At 38.1% G+C, this 18,104-nt stretch overlaps 1 protein-coding gene across 2 annotated transcripts in view; it reads left to right on the top strand.

Annotated features, from left to right (window-relative positions):
• Positions 1 to 287: 287 nt before the first annotated feature.
• The window catches only part of eif2b3 (eukaryotic translation initiation factor 2B, subunit 3 gamma), a 34,443-nt gene continuing 16,626 nt past the window's right edge, over positions 288 to 18,104 (top strand). The window contains exons 1-5 of one of the 2 annotated variants that reach the window (XM_078264245.1): positions 288 to 602; positions 1,366 to 1,531; positions 4,196 to 4,353; positions 10,705 to 10,864; positions 11,156 to 11,267. In XM_078264245.1, the coding sequence (XP_078120371.1) occupies positions 1,384 to 1,531; positions 4,196 to 4,353; positions 10,705 to 10,864; positions 11,156 to 11,267 (578 nt within the window). In that variant the 5' untranslated portion in view covers positions 288 to 602; positions 1,366 to 1,383. The remainder of the gene's footprint in view (positions 603 to 1,365; positions 1,532 to 4,195; positions 4,354 to 10,704; positions 10,865 to 11,155; positions 11,268 to 18,104) is intronic. The other variant, XM_078264244.1, reaches the window with a different exon arrangement.

The following is an 18,104-nucleotide window of genomic DNA, read 5'->3' as shown; positions in this document are numbered from 1 at the left end:
TTACTTTTGTTACTTTACATTGTGTTGCAACTACTTTTACTTAGGTAAAATGTTGAATGCAGGAATTTTACTTGTAATGGATTTTAAAAGTGTGGTATTGCTACTTTTAGTTAAATAGCCTACATGATTTGAAAACGTCTTCCACTACTGGGTAAAAGACACATGTTCAATCAATAAAGTTGTAGCCTATTGTATTGTAAACATAATCTGTAAAGTCAAGCGTGTCCTACACTCCACCCTTCGCTCGTCTCCTCTCCGTAGGAACCACTTTACGGAGTAGTTTCCTACACGGACGCATTTCACTGAAAGCACCCAGGTGTCATCATACTATGCTAGCCGTTAGCTTCTAAAACGTAACCTTTTGTCAAAATATTAAACGAGTAATTATTTTTTTTCCACAGACACTTATCCGAGTGGGTGTTTGTTTTTCAAAAAACGTGCCCAGCTGCTCGTGAGCTGTCTTTGAAGCAGCGGTGTCGTTTGTTGCTCTGTGCTTATCGTTAGCTAGCTAAGTGCTAACAACAGTGACAGCAACTAACTTTGCATGTGTCTACCGTTGCTGTCATTTCAAGTGGCAGCGGATCAACAGGGATCACTGACAGGTACATTTAGACTAATTTTTCAAACATTGAGCGAGTCAGCATGACAATTTCACCTCCTTGTTAATGCCATGTTGTAGATTCCATTGGCAGTGCACTGCTTACGTTGGCTAGCTAGCTAGCTAGTTGTATCAGATAAGTGTCATCCCTGGTTGCTCAGTGCTGTGTTGCTAACCTGTCTAATTTGGACATAATGTAGAAAGAAATGCTGGTTGCCTCGTGATTTGTGTGCCATATTATGCAAAAATGACTATGCCTGCACACATTACATTTGGTGTCACTTTGTTAGTGCAGTACTGTGTTACAGTGTGGTGTAATGACCACATGCTGTGTTTAAAACTGACACGTGCTTGTTTCACTACACACACACACACACACACACACACACACACACACACAAACAAACAAACAAACAGAGTGTATCTTGTTAGTATTTGGATCCTCCATGTGGTAGAGAAGAAAGAAAACATGTCACCTTCTTGAGTGTGCAATAGTCATTTAGCTTTAGTGTTGAGTCACCACAAATGAGTTATTCAATTCATTACCAACAGGTGTATCAAGTGTTTCTACCTTTGGTAAGATAGACGTTAACCTAAGTATACACACATTCACAAACTATACACAAATTATGCAACCTTATGTTTCTATACAACACCTGTCCACATAGAAGCGTCTACATACACATAAAAAAAAGATTTGAATCTGTGTTGTGGTAAATTTTTAGTTTATATGAATCTGTTAATCTATGTTTGTCCCTCCCTCTTAGCCATCCCCAGCAGACATCATGGAGCTCCAGGCGGTGTTGATGGCGGCTGGTGGGGGTTCTCGTATGACTGATCTGACATACAACACCCCCAAACCAATGCTGCCTGTCGGCAACAAGCCCCTCATGTGGTACCCGCTTAACTTGCTGGAGAGGGTGGGCTTTGAAGGTGAGAGCTCAAAGTACTTCTCACTACTACTACTACTACTACTACTACTACAACAACAACTAGGCCTACATCTAAAACCCATATTACTGCTACACCTGCATCAATTACTGCTACCACTACTACTGAATACTATTATTATTCATGTTTTCAGCATATCTAAGGACGCAGTCTTAAAAATGTCACTAGGCAAAAAGTGCTACTTCAGAAATTCTGCTGCCTAATTAGTCCTCTTCTCAGGACTGTGTGGGCGTGTAGAGTCTATGCTTGATTGACACCCCCCTCACTCTCCTTTTAAAAACATTAACGTTCTCTAAGATGTGAACATAGCACAGCTGCTGTCAGACAGACAGCTTCATTTGTAAGTGCGTCCAGAGAGACGCTCGAGAAACAGCCGCTTAACTTCATCGTTATTATTAGTTCAGAAGCTAAAGGTGAGTTCTGTTTCCTCTGTCAAGTTTATAACTACAGTGTTTAGTTTAGCTGCTTAAATATCCCACGATATTAGCTGCAATGACATTACTGCATGTATGGAAACATTTACAAAGCAGCCTCTCTAATCATTAAAGTAAATGGTTAAAACAAAAACTCATACATTAATACAATAAATAATTTAGAAAGCAACTGAGCCTACAGAGATAGAGAGGTAGTAAAGCGTTCACTCGGGTCCACTCGCGGGTCTCTAAATTGGATAAAATAATTCATTCAGGTGGGTGGAGCGTGGATGATTTTAAGACTACACACGGATTTGGAGGAACAGCTGATCCATGCATCACTAATAGTGTGATTATGATATACTCTATATATTTGTTTAGTTCTTTTACACTAAAATAGCCTATAAAGGCTATGCCTATTGCCTCGACTCCTTTCTCCTCGTGTCTCTTCCGCGACTCCTCGGTTTGAATCTCCTGTGGGCGGGACTAAGACTGGGAATTGGGGAAGGCCCAACGAGTATAACTGTCTTTCTTTTCAAACATTGTATTCTATAGGTACAAATACTGGTTTTTAAAAGCCAAGTAAAAATTGATCTTTCTTTATTTATTTACGTTTTTTTAGAGAGCAAATGTTACTGAGATACTTAAAACGGATATTGTTGTACTTTATCATTTCCCTATGCGATAACACGAGCAAGTTGACAGACAAGATCATACAAACTGTTGTGTTTTTATCATAATTACCAAGAAATTCAAATCAACTGTGATTGAAAAATAAATATAAATCGCAGTTGACATTTATTGTGGCTAAAGTCAGAGAGTAATCGAGGAACTACAAACTGTAGTTCTACATTATCTAATCTATTGTGATGGTTAGATGGTTAAATTGCAAAATTCAATGTTGCAGGTAGATAACATCTCCTCTATTTGCCTGTGCAAGTTTAAAACACAAGCAGTTGTATGTCAGCTGAGAGAGAAACAAAATATTGACTCTAATAGTTGGGAATTAAAATGAGTTAAGTTTATCACTGGTAGTTGAAATGTACTGAAATAGAAAAAGAAACAGTTACTTTAAAAATGTGGTACACCTTCTTTGAAGCTGTTACATTTTTAATAACAAGACCAAATTGTAATTCTTTATTCCATTCCTGGTCAGTGGTAGCTATGCTGTTTGGTTACTTTTTCACATTGCCCCCAGCAACGTTGCTCCTTTCACCTAAAACAAGTTTACAACTGTGCTGCTTTTTCTAGTCATACTTTCACCAGCTTGTCATCACATTATCAGCCATTATCAGGTCAGGTGTGCATTTCCTGTCTAGATTTACAGTCCAGGTTTTTGCCTCTTGTGCTGCAGCATGCATTAGGTCCAGAAACTATGGACTTATAAAGGGTTTTGTTGCAGTATGCTGTTCTTGCCAGTAAACAGGGCCATTTTTTATAAAAGCCTGTGGGTCCTCACTAGCCTAAATAAAACTAGCTTTCTATACATAATCATCCTGTGTGGCCAATGGTTTACTGTGTGCAGCCAGCTAGCCAAAGCCCTATAATTTGGTTTTACTAGGCTGACATAGAACAAATGCCCGGTAGAAAACATTTTATGCAGACAAGGCTAATTAAGTCACACAGACTCTGCACTGCACTAGATTCATAAAGTGGTCTGTTAATGTTATTACCAACTTTCTAAAAAAAAAAAAGGGGAGCAGTGATCCTAGTCTGATTTAAAGTTCAAGATGTATCATAGTCAAATAGACATCTTATGTGGTTTTCCTGGTCATCTTGGTAATGATCAAGGTATTGTTCTTAGCGCTATGTGAGCAATATTTCACATTTAGGTAAACGTAATTCAGTCAAGGATCAGAGAGAAAGAAAACCTTTACTTTTACAATTCTTTTTTTCCTGTGAAAATGCAGGTCTAGGGAGGTTTTTAAGAAATGTCATACCATCATAAAAAGTTTTAGGAGGTCTTTGTTTTAGGAGCTAAATGTAGTTTACATAAGGCTTTCGTGAGCTACCTGATGTGTTTTATTGCTTTCTGAAGATGTAGACATTTTGTATGTATTTCATTGAAAAAATTATGATTTTAGAAGAAATGATGCATAGCTTATTGGCAAGAAAGGAACACTTAACTTAAAAGAAACACATGGAGCACTGCAGCTATGAGTTATCCTGACATTTTGCAGCGGTCTGCTGCATATGATGCCTGGCACTTATTTGCTGTGAACTGTCTTTCCAGAGGTGATAGTGATCACCACCAAAGAGGTCCAGAAGATGATGGTAACAGACCCTAAAATGAAGATAGATGTGAAGATGAAACTGGATGTGGTTTGCATCCAGGAAGACGGAGACATGGGCACTGCAGACGCTCTCAGACACATCCAGCAGAAGATCAAGGTGTGTGTGTCCAGATTTGCAGTGTACATTTTGAATATTACATTTTACTTATTACATCTACAGTTAGCAATAATTTGAGCAAATTACAAAAGCTAAGTTATGCAAACTATGGTATGTTGTTTTCACTTTAAATGGCAAAAAGCAGCATTCAAAAATGAGTTCAATTTCTCATTGGCCCACTGATACACAAGATATTCTTTCTCTCCTTATTGCTTCACTATAAATAGAGTAATGTTTTATCAATCTGTATTATTTGATGAACTAAATTGGACAGGGATATACTACAGTGAACAGAAAACGATCTGTTATGAGTTAATGAAAAGAAGGCCAGTTCCTCAAAAGGTTGAAGTGTTCCAGTGTTGTTAATTGATTATTGTTGACTCATTACAGCCTTAGTTTGAGCAAGATAACTTGGTTAGGTTGTTTATAATGAACAAAAACTGAACATGTTATATTATGTGGTGGAAGGGGAGAGTCCAACAATCATTATACACTCGCCAATACCAAATGTTCTGTGAGCCAGTGTTTTGTAATGAAAGAGATTTTTTCTTGTGTAATGTGAACCCTTAGAAAAATTGAGAGAGAGGTCAGAGGTAGAGAAGCAAAATGACAAAGACTGAGGGGGAGGTTTAGGTGGGCGTTGTGTGTACTGCTGGGTGACCACTGATCCGTGCCTTTCCCTCCCCCAAATGGTCAAGGCTGCTGAAGTGCCTCATTTCACCTTTTTTTTAAAAAAACACACAAACATGCACAGGCACGCGCATTTACACATGCCGACATGGCATCCATGACCCCCAACCCCAATTTCCAGACACCCCTCTGTATGCTGCCTGATGATCCCTCCATCCGATTCTCTCTAAACAGATGAGGTCATGGTTAAGACTCAAACTCCCTGTGCTGCCAGTTTACCCAGTGCACCATTTATTTTCATCCTGTAGTCATGCACATCTGTGCAACATTTGTGTTTGGGTATGTTTGGCTATATATCCTTCAGTATATGCCATGGTTCTGACTGACCTCCTGAGACCATGCAGACATGTTTGTATGAGGTTTTGTGTAGTTTAAAAATGTTGATGTATTTCAAAAGCAGTTGCTCTTGTTTATTGTTTGACCATCACTTCGCTTAGGGTTAGGCAACATGGCTTAGTAATGTTGAGTTTATAGACATCTGTACTTTATAGTATAAGTACTGCTTCCTGTTTGGTTTCTCTACACTATCCAGGGTTGGGGGGGGGGATATTGATTTACCTAAGGATCATAGTTATTATCCTCTATCTCTAATACCCCCAAACAATAGTGTACGTTAAAAATGCCATATTACATAACGCACAATGTGTACTAGTGATGCTATGGAGATTATTATTATTCAACCTGTCCAATCTTTAATGAAGTCAAGCTTTTGGATGTTTAAAAAATGAGGGGGGAATGAGCTTGACATGACTCATTCAATATGCAAGCTTTTAGGGATATTTTCTTACTTAGTGCAGTGCAATGTGCACTAAAATAGTAGGCATAAGACATAAGCTAAATAATGTTGATCAATGTCTGAAACATTGAAAATAAAGCAGAGAATAGCATGCGGTGAAATGTAAACACCACATTTCACCACATGCTATTCTCTGCTTTCTTGTCAATTTTTTAATTAAGTTAAGGTAACTGCAGGCATTTGCCATTTTACTGGCAGTTCTCTCTAGTAACATTACCAAAAAACATTTAGAATTTTGGCTTAAAGATTGATTATGAATATTATTGTGATCCCAAAAATAAAAAAATAAATGATTCATAACAATCCCAAGAATTCCCACTCCCAACAGTCTTAGTTGAAAAAAGCTGAAATGTGCTTCTGGATACCTTTTTCTATTTAAAGCGTACCACATCAAACATACATTTGAAGACACAAGTGTCCTGCCACAGCAGCTCATTACATTCTTCACAGCAAAATCAGTCGGCTTTGCTTTTGAGAACGGATTTATCAGCGACTTAAATTGCTGAATTTGTTGTGACAAGTGGGTTTAATGTTTTTCCTTTGGCATTTGAATAAGTCTGTACTGTACAGATTCTTATTTTTGTCTTTGCTCAAGAGTTTTTTGATAGATGTATAGTACACACACGCACGCACACACGCACACGCACGCACACACACACACACACACACACACACACACACACACACACACACACACACCCCACACAGGACTAGCTCCAGCATGCTCCCATTGAGAATAGTCGAGTCCCTAATCCTTTGAGCAGCCAGCTAGATTAGAGGCATTGAGTTACACACACTCACACACTGGAGGGTGATGAGTGAAGAACTGTAACCATTGCCTGCCAAATCCTAGCACAGAGATCACTCAAACTGTCAAACTGATGCATGAGTACAGTATAGACACACACTCACTCATCTCTTTACACAAACACCCTCCCATGAGGGGATTTTGTGTAACCTATCAAACAAAATACTTACAGGAATCAGTGTACACTGTGGGTGAGCAGAGTAGGTCATTCCTCTTGATTATTGAAAAGAGAGATTAAAAGCAGCATATTTTATTTTGTTCACTCTTCAAACAGCGAAATTACACAAAAGTGGAGGGATGTTCCTGATTATTACTTGGGTCTTTCACAATAAGCCAAACTAGTGAAAGGAGTAATTTACAGGCACTTTTTGCTTTGTATGCTTAAAGCCTCTTTGACATTTGTATTATCATTCAGGCTTAATCATCTAGCAGAATACGTGTATGCAGGCTAAAAGAACAATATATACATTGCTGTTGCTGATTCAAAGCTTCACCTTTGGTCTCCATCTGTTAGTCAGCTTGTAAGGCTCAATACAAAAGGTGAAGAGAGAAGGAGCTGAGGCTTTTCATTTGAGCGGGTCACCTTGCTCTTCACCTCTAACCCTATACACCCTTTTCGTACTTCCTGTAGCACACAATAGTTCAAATAATCGAAAGAACGTTATTTTCAGCCAAGTTTTGGGCACAGTTCATGTTAAAAGATGGTGTTGGAAATGCACTAGTTTGGTATTTGCTACGGACATGAAAAATAGAGAAATATGAGAAGATTGTATAAATTGTATGGGTGCCGTCTTGGAACACGGTATTCAGTTATCATGATACATCCATGAGTACATCCTGGAAAGACACATTCACTCTCAATACAAAAAGAGAATTGAGAGTTGTTTTGTCCACACTTCAAAACCTTTTAGTGACAAAGGAGTGACCGTGTAGACATTATTTGATGATGTCTTCTTAATGCAAACTCAAAAACAACAGGACACAATCACCATACATACAAAGTTTCCAAGTACTGATAAAGTGGGTCGAGATTGTGTAACCAGTAGTTTTGGACCACTGGGACAAGTGTGTGTCCATGTGTTTGTGTGCATCAGTGTGTGTGGTCCTGACCTGTCCAGTGATCCTGGCTGTTGAAAGGCCAAAGTGTCTCTGTCTCTCCAGCTGACTCCACTCTGCTGTCGCGTGTGTGTGTGCCTGTGTGTGTGTGCCTGTGTGTGTGTGTGTGTGTGTGTGTGTGTGTGTGTGCGTGTGTGCCTGTGTGCCTGTGTGTGTGTGGGGATTTTGCAGGCGCATGTTTTTGTGCGTGCATACTTTAGTGCTCTGTTTCTGAACATGTGTGCTAGCTTGCCTGTGTGTGTTAGAGGGAGGAGAGCGTTGAAAGGTCTGTGAGTTTCAGTGTCAGTAGATTTCATGCAGACACCTCCAGCTTTGCCGTGGCAGCTTCCTGTCGCCAGGTCCAGACCAGGTTATGCTGGGAGTTACCTCTAGGTCAACTACACAACCCGTGACCCCACTGATACTGGCCCTCTACACGCACGGACGCACACACACGCAGGCACGCACGCAGGCACGCACGCAGGCAGGCAGGCGCGCACACACACACACACACACACACACACACACACACACACACACACACACACACACACAGAACTCTACTCAGCTTGTCAACATTCAACCTCAGTGCTCATTACTTACAAAATCAAGTGAATTTCTTAATCCTTTTTAGTTTCCACAACCCTTAATCCTCATTTTCAAGTGTTTCAAATCAACTGGCAATTGCAATGTGAAAGGTTGAAGTGTGCTACAGGTTAACTTCTGCTTCCTCTCCACTTTCATTGTGAGCAATTAAGAATGTAGAAGACAGAAAAAGATGTGTACTGCTGCAGTTTCTTTGTTTTTTTTTCATTTATTGTTCATCAGGCTAAACGCTTAAAGCGTAACTCTCGCCAAAATGCAACCTAGGGTCTTTTTGTGAATGTACCCGAGTCAAACCTTCGTTTAAAAGCATATTTAGGACGGAATCGCCACTTTTAAGATTTACCCTATTTTCGTTTTTTGGTCAAATGGCCTTTTGAATGGGAGTGCTAGGGGCACTTTTATGCTAGCCTCAAAATAGCTATTTTTAAAACACTAAGAAGGCTCGACACAACATGAAACTTTGCTCGAAGTATCACCAGGGGCTCTACATCTTAACGAAAGCATTGACAACATTGTTTGTGTACCCAGAGTTTACTAAAAAAGGTTTTGAACAACTCACTGTAGGTCTTGTTGTTTCCGGCCGCAGCCATTTTGTCGGTCAAAAACAGTAGATTTCCGAATGCAACATAACAGGGAGGAGCGTAAAGATGAAAAGCTCCTAAAGCTTAGTTCCATATAAATGCACAGATTATTTCTTGTTTTGTTGTTATTGAAAACAATATTGACCTCGTAGTTGAAAAAGGAGCCACATATGGAGTCCGTTCATTCGGATATCGACTCGTTTTGACTGCCGACATATAGGTGTAGTGCACTACACCTATATGTTGATGTGTTTCAGTGAATGCACTACATATCGTTTTGCCAGTATTTTGTTGTTGTATACTTCTAATGTTCCTATCTTTTTCTTTCTTTGTTGAGTGGTTGTTGTTTTTGCCCCCCTCCTCTCTCACTCTTTCTTTTCGTCCTTCTTTCCGTCACAGACAGAGTAAAGATGTCTCTGTCATTAAGGCGGCTGGTGCTAATGGTGGGATTAGTTCTTATGCTGACAGCCTTCATCACTGGACAGACAGATGGATACCGCACACAGACACACAAATGTGGTTGCACCCACATGCAAACACAAATGCAGACATGTTGCGTCCATGGAGGCCAGTTGATGTCTGTTTTGTGCTCACTGTTTGTGGTAGAGCAAGTGATATGTCTATGGAATTCACAAGCTGTGTATTGATATACAGTTTTAAAACCTAGATTGGTTTACATATTATTACATAGCTGGAATGCTGAAAATAGTTTGAGTTTATGATGGAAAATTAATCTCTGGAGAGTCAAACACATGTTATTTCTCTTTCAATGATGGAGGGTTTCCAAAACTCAAATGATTTTGTCATTTCAGTTTTGGAAATCAAGATCCTTGTTTCCTTTGTGTCATAGAGCAGTGCTGTTTTTGGATCAGTTCATAGGAAGGTGCTTAAAGCCAGCCAGCCTGGTTAGTTGTACTGGGTGAAAGAGGGAGGTAGGAAGTTATTTATGTAATATTTTGTCAGTCTCTGCCAGGAGAATGATAGAAAAATGAGTCAGACCTGGATACAAACATATTTTGATATTTGCTCAGTTAGAGGTGGCCTTGATTTATTTTACCCACTTATTTTTGCCAGAGATATGAGCGCTGACACAGGCTGAAAAGTAAACGCGTCATATATGTCATCTGTCAAGCACTTAAACGGTCCTTAAAACAAAAAATGGAAAAATACAACTAGTACAAAATTTCAAATGCATTTAGCAAACAGCAGAAAGGCTAGCTAGTGTTTGTTCTTCATAGTATCCTATAAGGCGTTTTTCTGTTGTTGGGAACTTAATATATTAATTATATTAATATATGTATTCAAACCTTTTATAATAGTCTAACATTTAGGCTATTATAAAAGGTTTTGAATATGAGTATGAAAGTGTCATTTTGGCCATAAAATGCAACACACAAAAGAATTGGATCAGCTGAGGAGAAAACGGACACATTCTTAAACATGAAACAAAGCAGGATTTATTACTTACTGTCTTCAGAGTTTAAGTCACTTTAGCTCAGGCCCTACACGTGTGTTTGTGGCGTTTGCCTGTATACAAACAATGCTAAACTTGGAAGAGCTCACTTTTGACCAAACAGTTATTTAAAACCTCCCTTTATAAACATCACTCGCCCTTCAAACTATATTTCATACATTTCTGTGTTTTTATGGGGTTTTGTGTGCGTGGGCGTGCGCAGGGGTGACATAGGAAATGTTTTTAAAATCACAACAGGTGGAAAACAAGATAGAAACCTCTATTTGAAAGCCTGAATGATCCGATATATGGTAATTTTCAGACGGACGTCCTGGTGGTGAGCTGTGACCTGATAACAGATGTGGCGCTTCACGAGGTGGTTGACCTTTTCAGAGCCCACAATGCAACACTGGCCATGCTAATGAGCAATGCCCATGAATTCACAGAGACAGTCCCAGGCCAGAAGGGCAAGAAAAAGACAGGTAACAGGACAAACTAATCACAGGAAATGAGACATTACATGTATGACATGATTCTGATACAATGTATGATTGGTCTAGATATATGCATTTTCAATGAATTAATTTCATTTAAGCTTTAAATGCGTATTATTGTGTAATGCAATGTTTACTGCCTAAATATTAAAGAAAGGAAATGGGCTTCCTCGCAAATTTAAACAAAGCAAAAGTGTTGTGGAATTGCTAAATGTGTCACTTACTGTTACCCTTCATTGTTTTGTGTTAATATTAAATATTGTCTATTTTTTCCCCCAGCTGAACAGAGAGACTTTGTTGGAGTGGATCAATCAGGGAAGAGGCTGCTGTTTATGGCCAATGAGGCAGATCTGGAAGACGGGCTATCAATTAGGAAGTCTATCATGAGGAAGTAAGTCATTTTAAAAACCTGGAGAGTGGGTTCACCCAAATTATAAAAACACACACACACATACGTATATATATATATATATATATATATATATATATATATATATATATATATATATATATATATATATATTCAGCAAAAAAAGAAACGTCCTCCTCACTTTCAACTGCTTTTATATTTTAAGCAAACTTAACATATGCAAATATTTGCATGAACATTAAAATATTTAACAACTAAGACATAAACTGAACAATTTTCACAGACATGTGATAACACAAATGGAATAATGTGTCCCTGAACAAAGGGGGGGGGGGGGTCAAAATCAATAGTAGCTCTCAGTATCTGGTGTGGCCACCAGCTGCATTAAGTACTGCAGTGCATCTCCTCCTCATGTACTGCACCAGACTGGCCAGTTCTTGCAGTTGTTTTTGCCATCCTGTATCTGTCTATTGACACATAGTGTCATATTCGGATGTACTGATCCTATGCAGGTGTTGTTACACGTGGTCTGCCACTGCGAGGACGATCAGCTGTGCTTCCTGTCTCCCTGTAGCGCTGTCTTAGGCGTCTCACAGTAGGGACATTGCAATGTATTGCCCTGGCCACATCTGCTGTCCTCATGCCTCCTTGCACCATGTCTAAGGCACGTTCACGCAGATTAGCATTGACCCTGGTAGGGCTGAACGATTTTTGAAAATAATCTAATTGCGATTTTTTTTCAAAAATATTGCGATTGCGATTCAATATGTGATTGTTTTTTAAGCTCTTTGTCTTCTGTATTATTCAACAAAGACAAGCAATAAATCATTGTATAGTATGAACAACACAATATTATTTAGATTAAACAAACTGTTCTTTCCTGGAGGCCAGGCCTGTATGTGATAATGAAATTAGGTGATGCATGAATTTATATGAATGACATCTTTTATTTAACTACTTCAGTCACAGTAGTATATTGAGCACTGACCACCTGGTGTAAACATTCATATGAAAGTCAGAAACAAATCACACTGAAGTGCAGATTGCAGAAATATAAAAACAAATATGTGGCTTTACCACACTTAGTAGTATTTAGATTATTTAGTTGATTGCACATTTTAAATACTGTCTTTGAACTAGACAGTTAAATAAGTAAAAAATATATATGAAACAGTGTATTTTTTTACAGCGCACACAGAGGAGCTGCCTCCAGCCCGTTCCTCCCCTCATGAAGTTGCGTGCCGTGTGCATGACAGCGTCACAACGTTGCACTTGCTCAGAGTGGCTATCGTTACGTTAGTCGTAAGTTAGTAGACTTGAGCCCGAATAAAACCCTTAATTTTATTAAAATGGCTGTAAAAGTTTTAAACTACAACTAAAAGTTGTTTGAATGACAAATCTGCTCAAGGTACGGCGTAGCGTTAGCGTGCTAAGTTGATGCTTTCTTTGCGGAGTGCAGATTCAGACTGATTTGCTCTCGCGAGTCACGTGACCAAATCCTTTGCGATTAGGAAATCGTATTTTAACATATCGCGATATAATTGCAAATGCAATTAATCGTTCAGCCCTAGACCCTGGGCGTCTTTCTTTTGGTGTTTTTCAGAGTCAGTAGAAGTGTCTCTTTACTTCCTGATTTTCTTTTAAGTGTGACCTTAATTGCCTACCGCCTGCAAGCTGTTATTGTCTTTTCGACCGTTCAACCAGTGCATGTTCATTCATTGTTTATGGTTCATTGAACAAACGTGGAAAACATTGTTTAAATCCTTTACAATGAAGATCTCTAAAGTTATTTAGATTTTTACAAAAGTATCTTAAAATACAGTGTCCTGAAAAAGGGGTTTTTCTTTTTTTGCTGAGTTTTTTATATATATATATATATTCATATAAATATATGAATGTATGTATATTACAGTTTTTATAGGGAATTTTCTCTTTAGTAGAAAGTGGTACAAGTAAAAACCGCATAACAATAACCTCTAGTGCAACATTGTGTTATATTCTGGATAAATAGTATACATATTTAATTAGAAATAATATAGGGATGTCAAAATGTACGCGGTAATAACGAGTTAACACAAATTCCTTTTAATGCCACTAATTTCTTGACAAGTGATTAACGCACACGCGGTCTGTGATTTGGGCCTTGTGCCACTTCGTAGTTTGGGAAGCGATTCAGCACCGCTGCACTCAACGGAGACTAATCAAAGTTACCTCGGGGTCACAGCACATTATTTTGACCCACAGTAGTAACTTCTGTTGCAAACTTTGACTGTTATGATGGAGAGGAGCTGCTGTCAAGTATAGTGTTAACTAGCGTCACGTGCAGCGATGTTTCTGTTGTGTGTAATGTCTGTTTTCAGACCATCAGAGAGCAGCGCAGACATATCAGTGGCGCCGAAATGAGGAGCCGAAATTTGCGTTGCTATTCGGTCCGGTAGATACTGGTCGTTAAGGCACCGGTGCCGTATTAGCACTGGATTTCGGTACCCAACCCTATTAAGGAAGAAGATTTTTTATAAGTAAATGTTCCAATTAATGATCCAGGCAGTGCTTTCTTGTCTCCCTCCTTCATTTTACAGTCGAATGGTGGCTAGAACGGCTCCGGGTCAAAGTTCAATATGGAATGGATTAATCTGCGTTATTTTTTTCTTACACGTTATTTTTTTCTCAGATTAATTCATCGAAATTAACGCGTTATTTTGACAGCGCTAGTTAAAATGTAGAAATAGTGTATCTTTGTATTTTGTCTCAGTTGTAAATCTTTGTCATTTTTCCTCTTAATTTTTTCAGCAATCTCTCCCTTATTCTGTGCATACCTTCAATACCATACGTCCATTCATTCATTCTTTCATCCTTGTTCAACCTCTATATCTCTACGGTTTCCACATGGTTGAAGTGTGTTAGCTCAAAACATTCTGCACATGTTTTGAGAATGTTTGACCTGGCCATCACTTAAATGGTGTGAAAGGAATCCAGCAGAGCTTCCCCTCGTACATTACTGCTCCACCTGTCAGGGTCTCTTGGACGCAGGCCTGGAGGAATGGTTGACTGCGTGTCAATTGATCATTTAGCCAAGACCATTACCAATATTACAGTAAGCCTGCATCCTGTTCTCTTGAGATCTTTCCCACCTGCTTCCTTAAAGAAGTCCTGCAGCTAATTTGTCCTTGTATTTTAATCATAATCAATTCCTCTCTCATATCTGGCACTGTCCCCTTTGGCTGCACAATATATCATTTTTTTAATCGTTATTGCAATATCAACTTGCACAATAAACACATCACGAAAAACTGTGACATATCGCCAAAGACACTGTTAGTTGAAAGAAGATATCAGTAGAAAACTGCACTTTATGATGTAATTTTTTTAATGGTGCCTTTTTATGTTCAATTCAGTGTTCAATAAAATTATGGAATTTTTTTTTCTTAATTTTTTTAAATTCAACAATTTGTTGTATTTTAGCAGAATACTGAAAGTAGCAGAGTACCCTTTAATATCTGTTTATTTATCGCAAGTTATATCGTTATTGCGATATTCAACCACATTATTGTATATCGCATATTTTACTCATATCGTGCAGCCCTACTGTCCCCTGATCATTTTTAGTCTGCAATATATCAATAGTCCAACTGCTTCTCAAAAATCCTCACTAGACCCCACTATCCTGAACAGCTTTATTCACATCTCCAAATGTCCATTCCTGACCAAGGTTCTAAAAATAAATAGTCGCAGAACAGGTCATTTTGTTCATGACCGGAAATGGTATCTTTGAAAAATTTCAGTCAGGGTTAAGGGTGGGGCCATAGCACAGACTGCACTCCTCAAAGTACTCAATGATCTTCCTTTAGCAGATAACTCTGGCCACTCATCTATTTTAATCCTTTTAGGTCTCACTGCTGCCTTTGATACTTTAGGTCATTCAGTTTTAATTGAGCATCTTAACAATGGGTTGGCATCTCTTTTAATGCAGATGACACAGCTTTATTAATCTTACGACCCCACCAGTAACAAACTAACATGGTAGCGTAGTTGCTCGTGATTTTTTTGTTTGTTTTGACGTTCAAATTATTATAAAAACAACCAAGCAGGCAAGCTAAAAAAGGTTGCATCACATGTTTGAAAGGCATATCTTAATTGCACTGACCTTTTAAGCTATTGGACCAGTTTGTTTGCATCTGTTAGCAATGATGGCACAAGACAGAGGGGCTAAAACCCACCCAATCAACACAAATACCACATGCTGTACCTTCCAAAAAATAAATAACTTCCATTGCAGTTCAACAAAAGAGCAGGATTACATTAATTCAATTACACATTTAAGAACTATGATTGTGCAGTACTAAATGTAACAAGGACCATCAATATGCTACTAATGTCTATATAGACTGGAAACCATAAAGGGATAGTATTATTATTATTATTATTATTATTTTTTATTTATACACTCATATATGAGTTATTTTGTGCATCTCTTTTATTTGTTTTATGGATATTTGTTTACTTGCTGGCTCGTTATAGTATTTTGGAAAATGTCAGAACCTCTGAATCATTTGACAGGCTTAAAAGCTAAAATCAAAAAAAAAAAAAAAAGTGCTGGCAATATATGTCACTCTGGTTTTAATTTTCTTCTTTCTTTAGCTTGTCTTCAACATTTTTGATATTTCAAAACATTACCCTAATGCCCGAAACGATTACACAATTAGTCAGTTGGCAGAAAATAAATGAAACCATTTTGATGATTGATTAATTGTCATTTATCAAACAAAAATGGCAAACATATGCGTGTTACTGCTTCTAAAATGTGAGGATTTGCTACTTTTCTCTGTTTTATATTATATTAAATTGAATATCTTTGTGCTTCTGATTGTTTGTTCGACCAAAATGCAATTTTAAGACCTGACCTTGTGCTCTGAAAAAATATTTTCTGACATTTTATAGACTAAATAAGATGTGTCTATGATCTCACAGTTTAGGCTTATAACACAGGTTCAGATATGTGAGTCAGCTCAATTAAGGAAGTGTCTATTAGACTAGCATTGTATTAAGTAAATCATATACATTTTATTTTGGAAGCAACAGTTGCATGCCCTGAATATGTCGTAAGCCCTTCAGCTCTGTTGGCTCTGTACTGGAAACCTGACTAATGAGGGTATTAACAGTCATTCTGCTGTGTTTGAGTCATCGTCCGCTGTGGGGTTTTAGTTGTAACTAAATAAGACATTATGCTGTGTGTGTTTGAGAGTGTGAGATATGTGACTCCTCTCTCCCACTGAGGACTTTAGTGGTCCTTTAGTAGTCCATGATTAATCCAAGGGTTGAGTCATCCTTGCCTACAGAGGCACTAAATTCCTGCTCCTCTAGACATTGAGCTCTACAGCACTCGCAGCAACCAGAAATCACATGATGCTGCTGGAAAAATAAGATGCAAGATTTGAAGGGGATACAAATAATACACAATTATACTTGTAGAGGATATGTGTACACAGAGGAAAGCCTTAATACTATAATTAGTGTAGCATGGAGACTGTACAATTATCCTTCTTTTCAGTGTTTCTCTTGATTCAATGAAAGAGATGACTAAATTGACCAAAATATTCTTCTGTAAAACCATTTATTTATTTTTAAGTTTACATCAAGCCACAAAAATACCTTAAAACATAATGACTTATTTTAAAAAGTGTCCCCATATAAAAGAAATACAATGCTTTGGTACACTTGTTAAATTAGCTGATCATAATGTAAATTAGTGAGCCACTGGTAAAGCTCATCTGCTAACTCTGACAGCCACACACCTCCAAAAATATGAACTAAGCTCAACACACTTACCTGAGACTCTCCACCTGACTGTCCCTGGTCTCCCTGTTCCTCAGTTCTTTCTGTCTACTTTGCCTGTAAAATAGTGGCATTAGTATTTCCAGGCACCCATTCTTATAAAAATGTTACCAAATTGTCTTGCTATGAGGACTTATTGTACTTACTTGGCATTTTGGTGTACTGAAAAAGGATCTTATGTCTTTTTTCTTTTCTCTGTCATTTTCTCTGGGCAACAACAACACAAATCTTTAACGTCAGATGTCTATGAGTTAGGTTCATAGGTTCACCACGCGGTCATATTATAATTATAAAATGATCTTGCATCCTCCACATAAATATTAGGTTTCGTCTGGGACAGAGGATATATTTAACTGCAACAAACCTACTGATCTGCCACTTAACATCATATTGAGCAAAACACAACTGTAGATCTTCAATATTAACCCTAATGTGAGTTCACACATAACGTTAGGCTTATCGCTGTGTTAACGTTAGTTGTAGTGGGTGCATTTCTATCCAACAAGTTATTAAACAAGCTAGGTAACGTTACATTATATTACACAAACATAGCAAACTTTTTTGTCATGACTAATTTATTAATTACTCAGCATCATTTCTATTTGAGAAAAGAACAACTTCATCTGATGTTAATGTGAATAAAATAGCCTTGAACTGCCTACTTACTACATTCCACAACTAACGTTACTACCAGTATGTTCTCTCATTCTCTCCCGTGGTCCGCCGGACTTGTTGTTTGTCAAAAAGCAGGCAGTGGACCAAACCACTGTGAGGCAAGGGAGGGGGGACTAAAAATGTTTCTAAACTTAAAAAGCATTTTTTGGGGGTTTGTATTGTTTTACTACTTACACAGATATTTTAGGTATACATCATTATGTTATAGGGGTCATTAGGTACAGACAATTTAGTTTAGATTGAAGATGAGAAGGGTCTGGATTTTGGTGGTTTAAAGACAATCAATATCTTATAGGGATGTAACGGTAAGAAAATGTAACCTTGCGGTTATAGTGACCAAAATTATCACGG

Source organism: Sander vitreus, chromosome 12 (genome assembly GCF_031162955.1).
Source record: "Sander vitreus isolate 19-12246 chromosome 12, sanVit1, whole genome shotgun sequence".
In the NCBI taxonomy this organism is placed as follows: Eukaryota; Metazoa; Chordata; class Actinopteri; order Perciformes; family Percidae; genus Sander; species Sander vitreus.
This window is presented reverse-complemented; position numbering and strand designations above follow the sequence as displayed.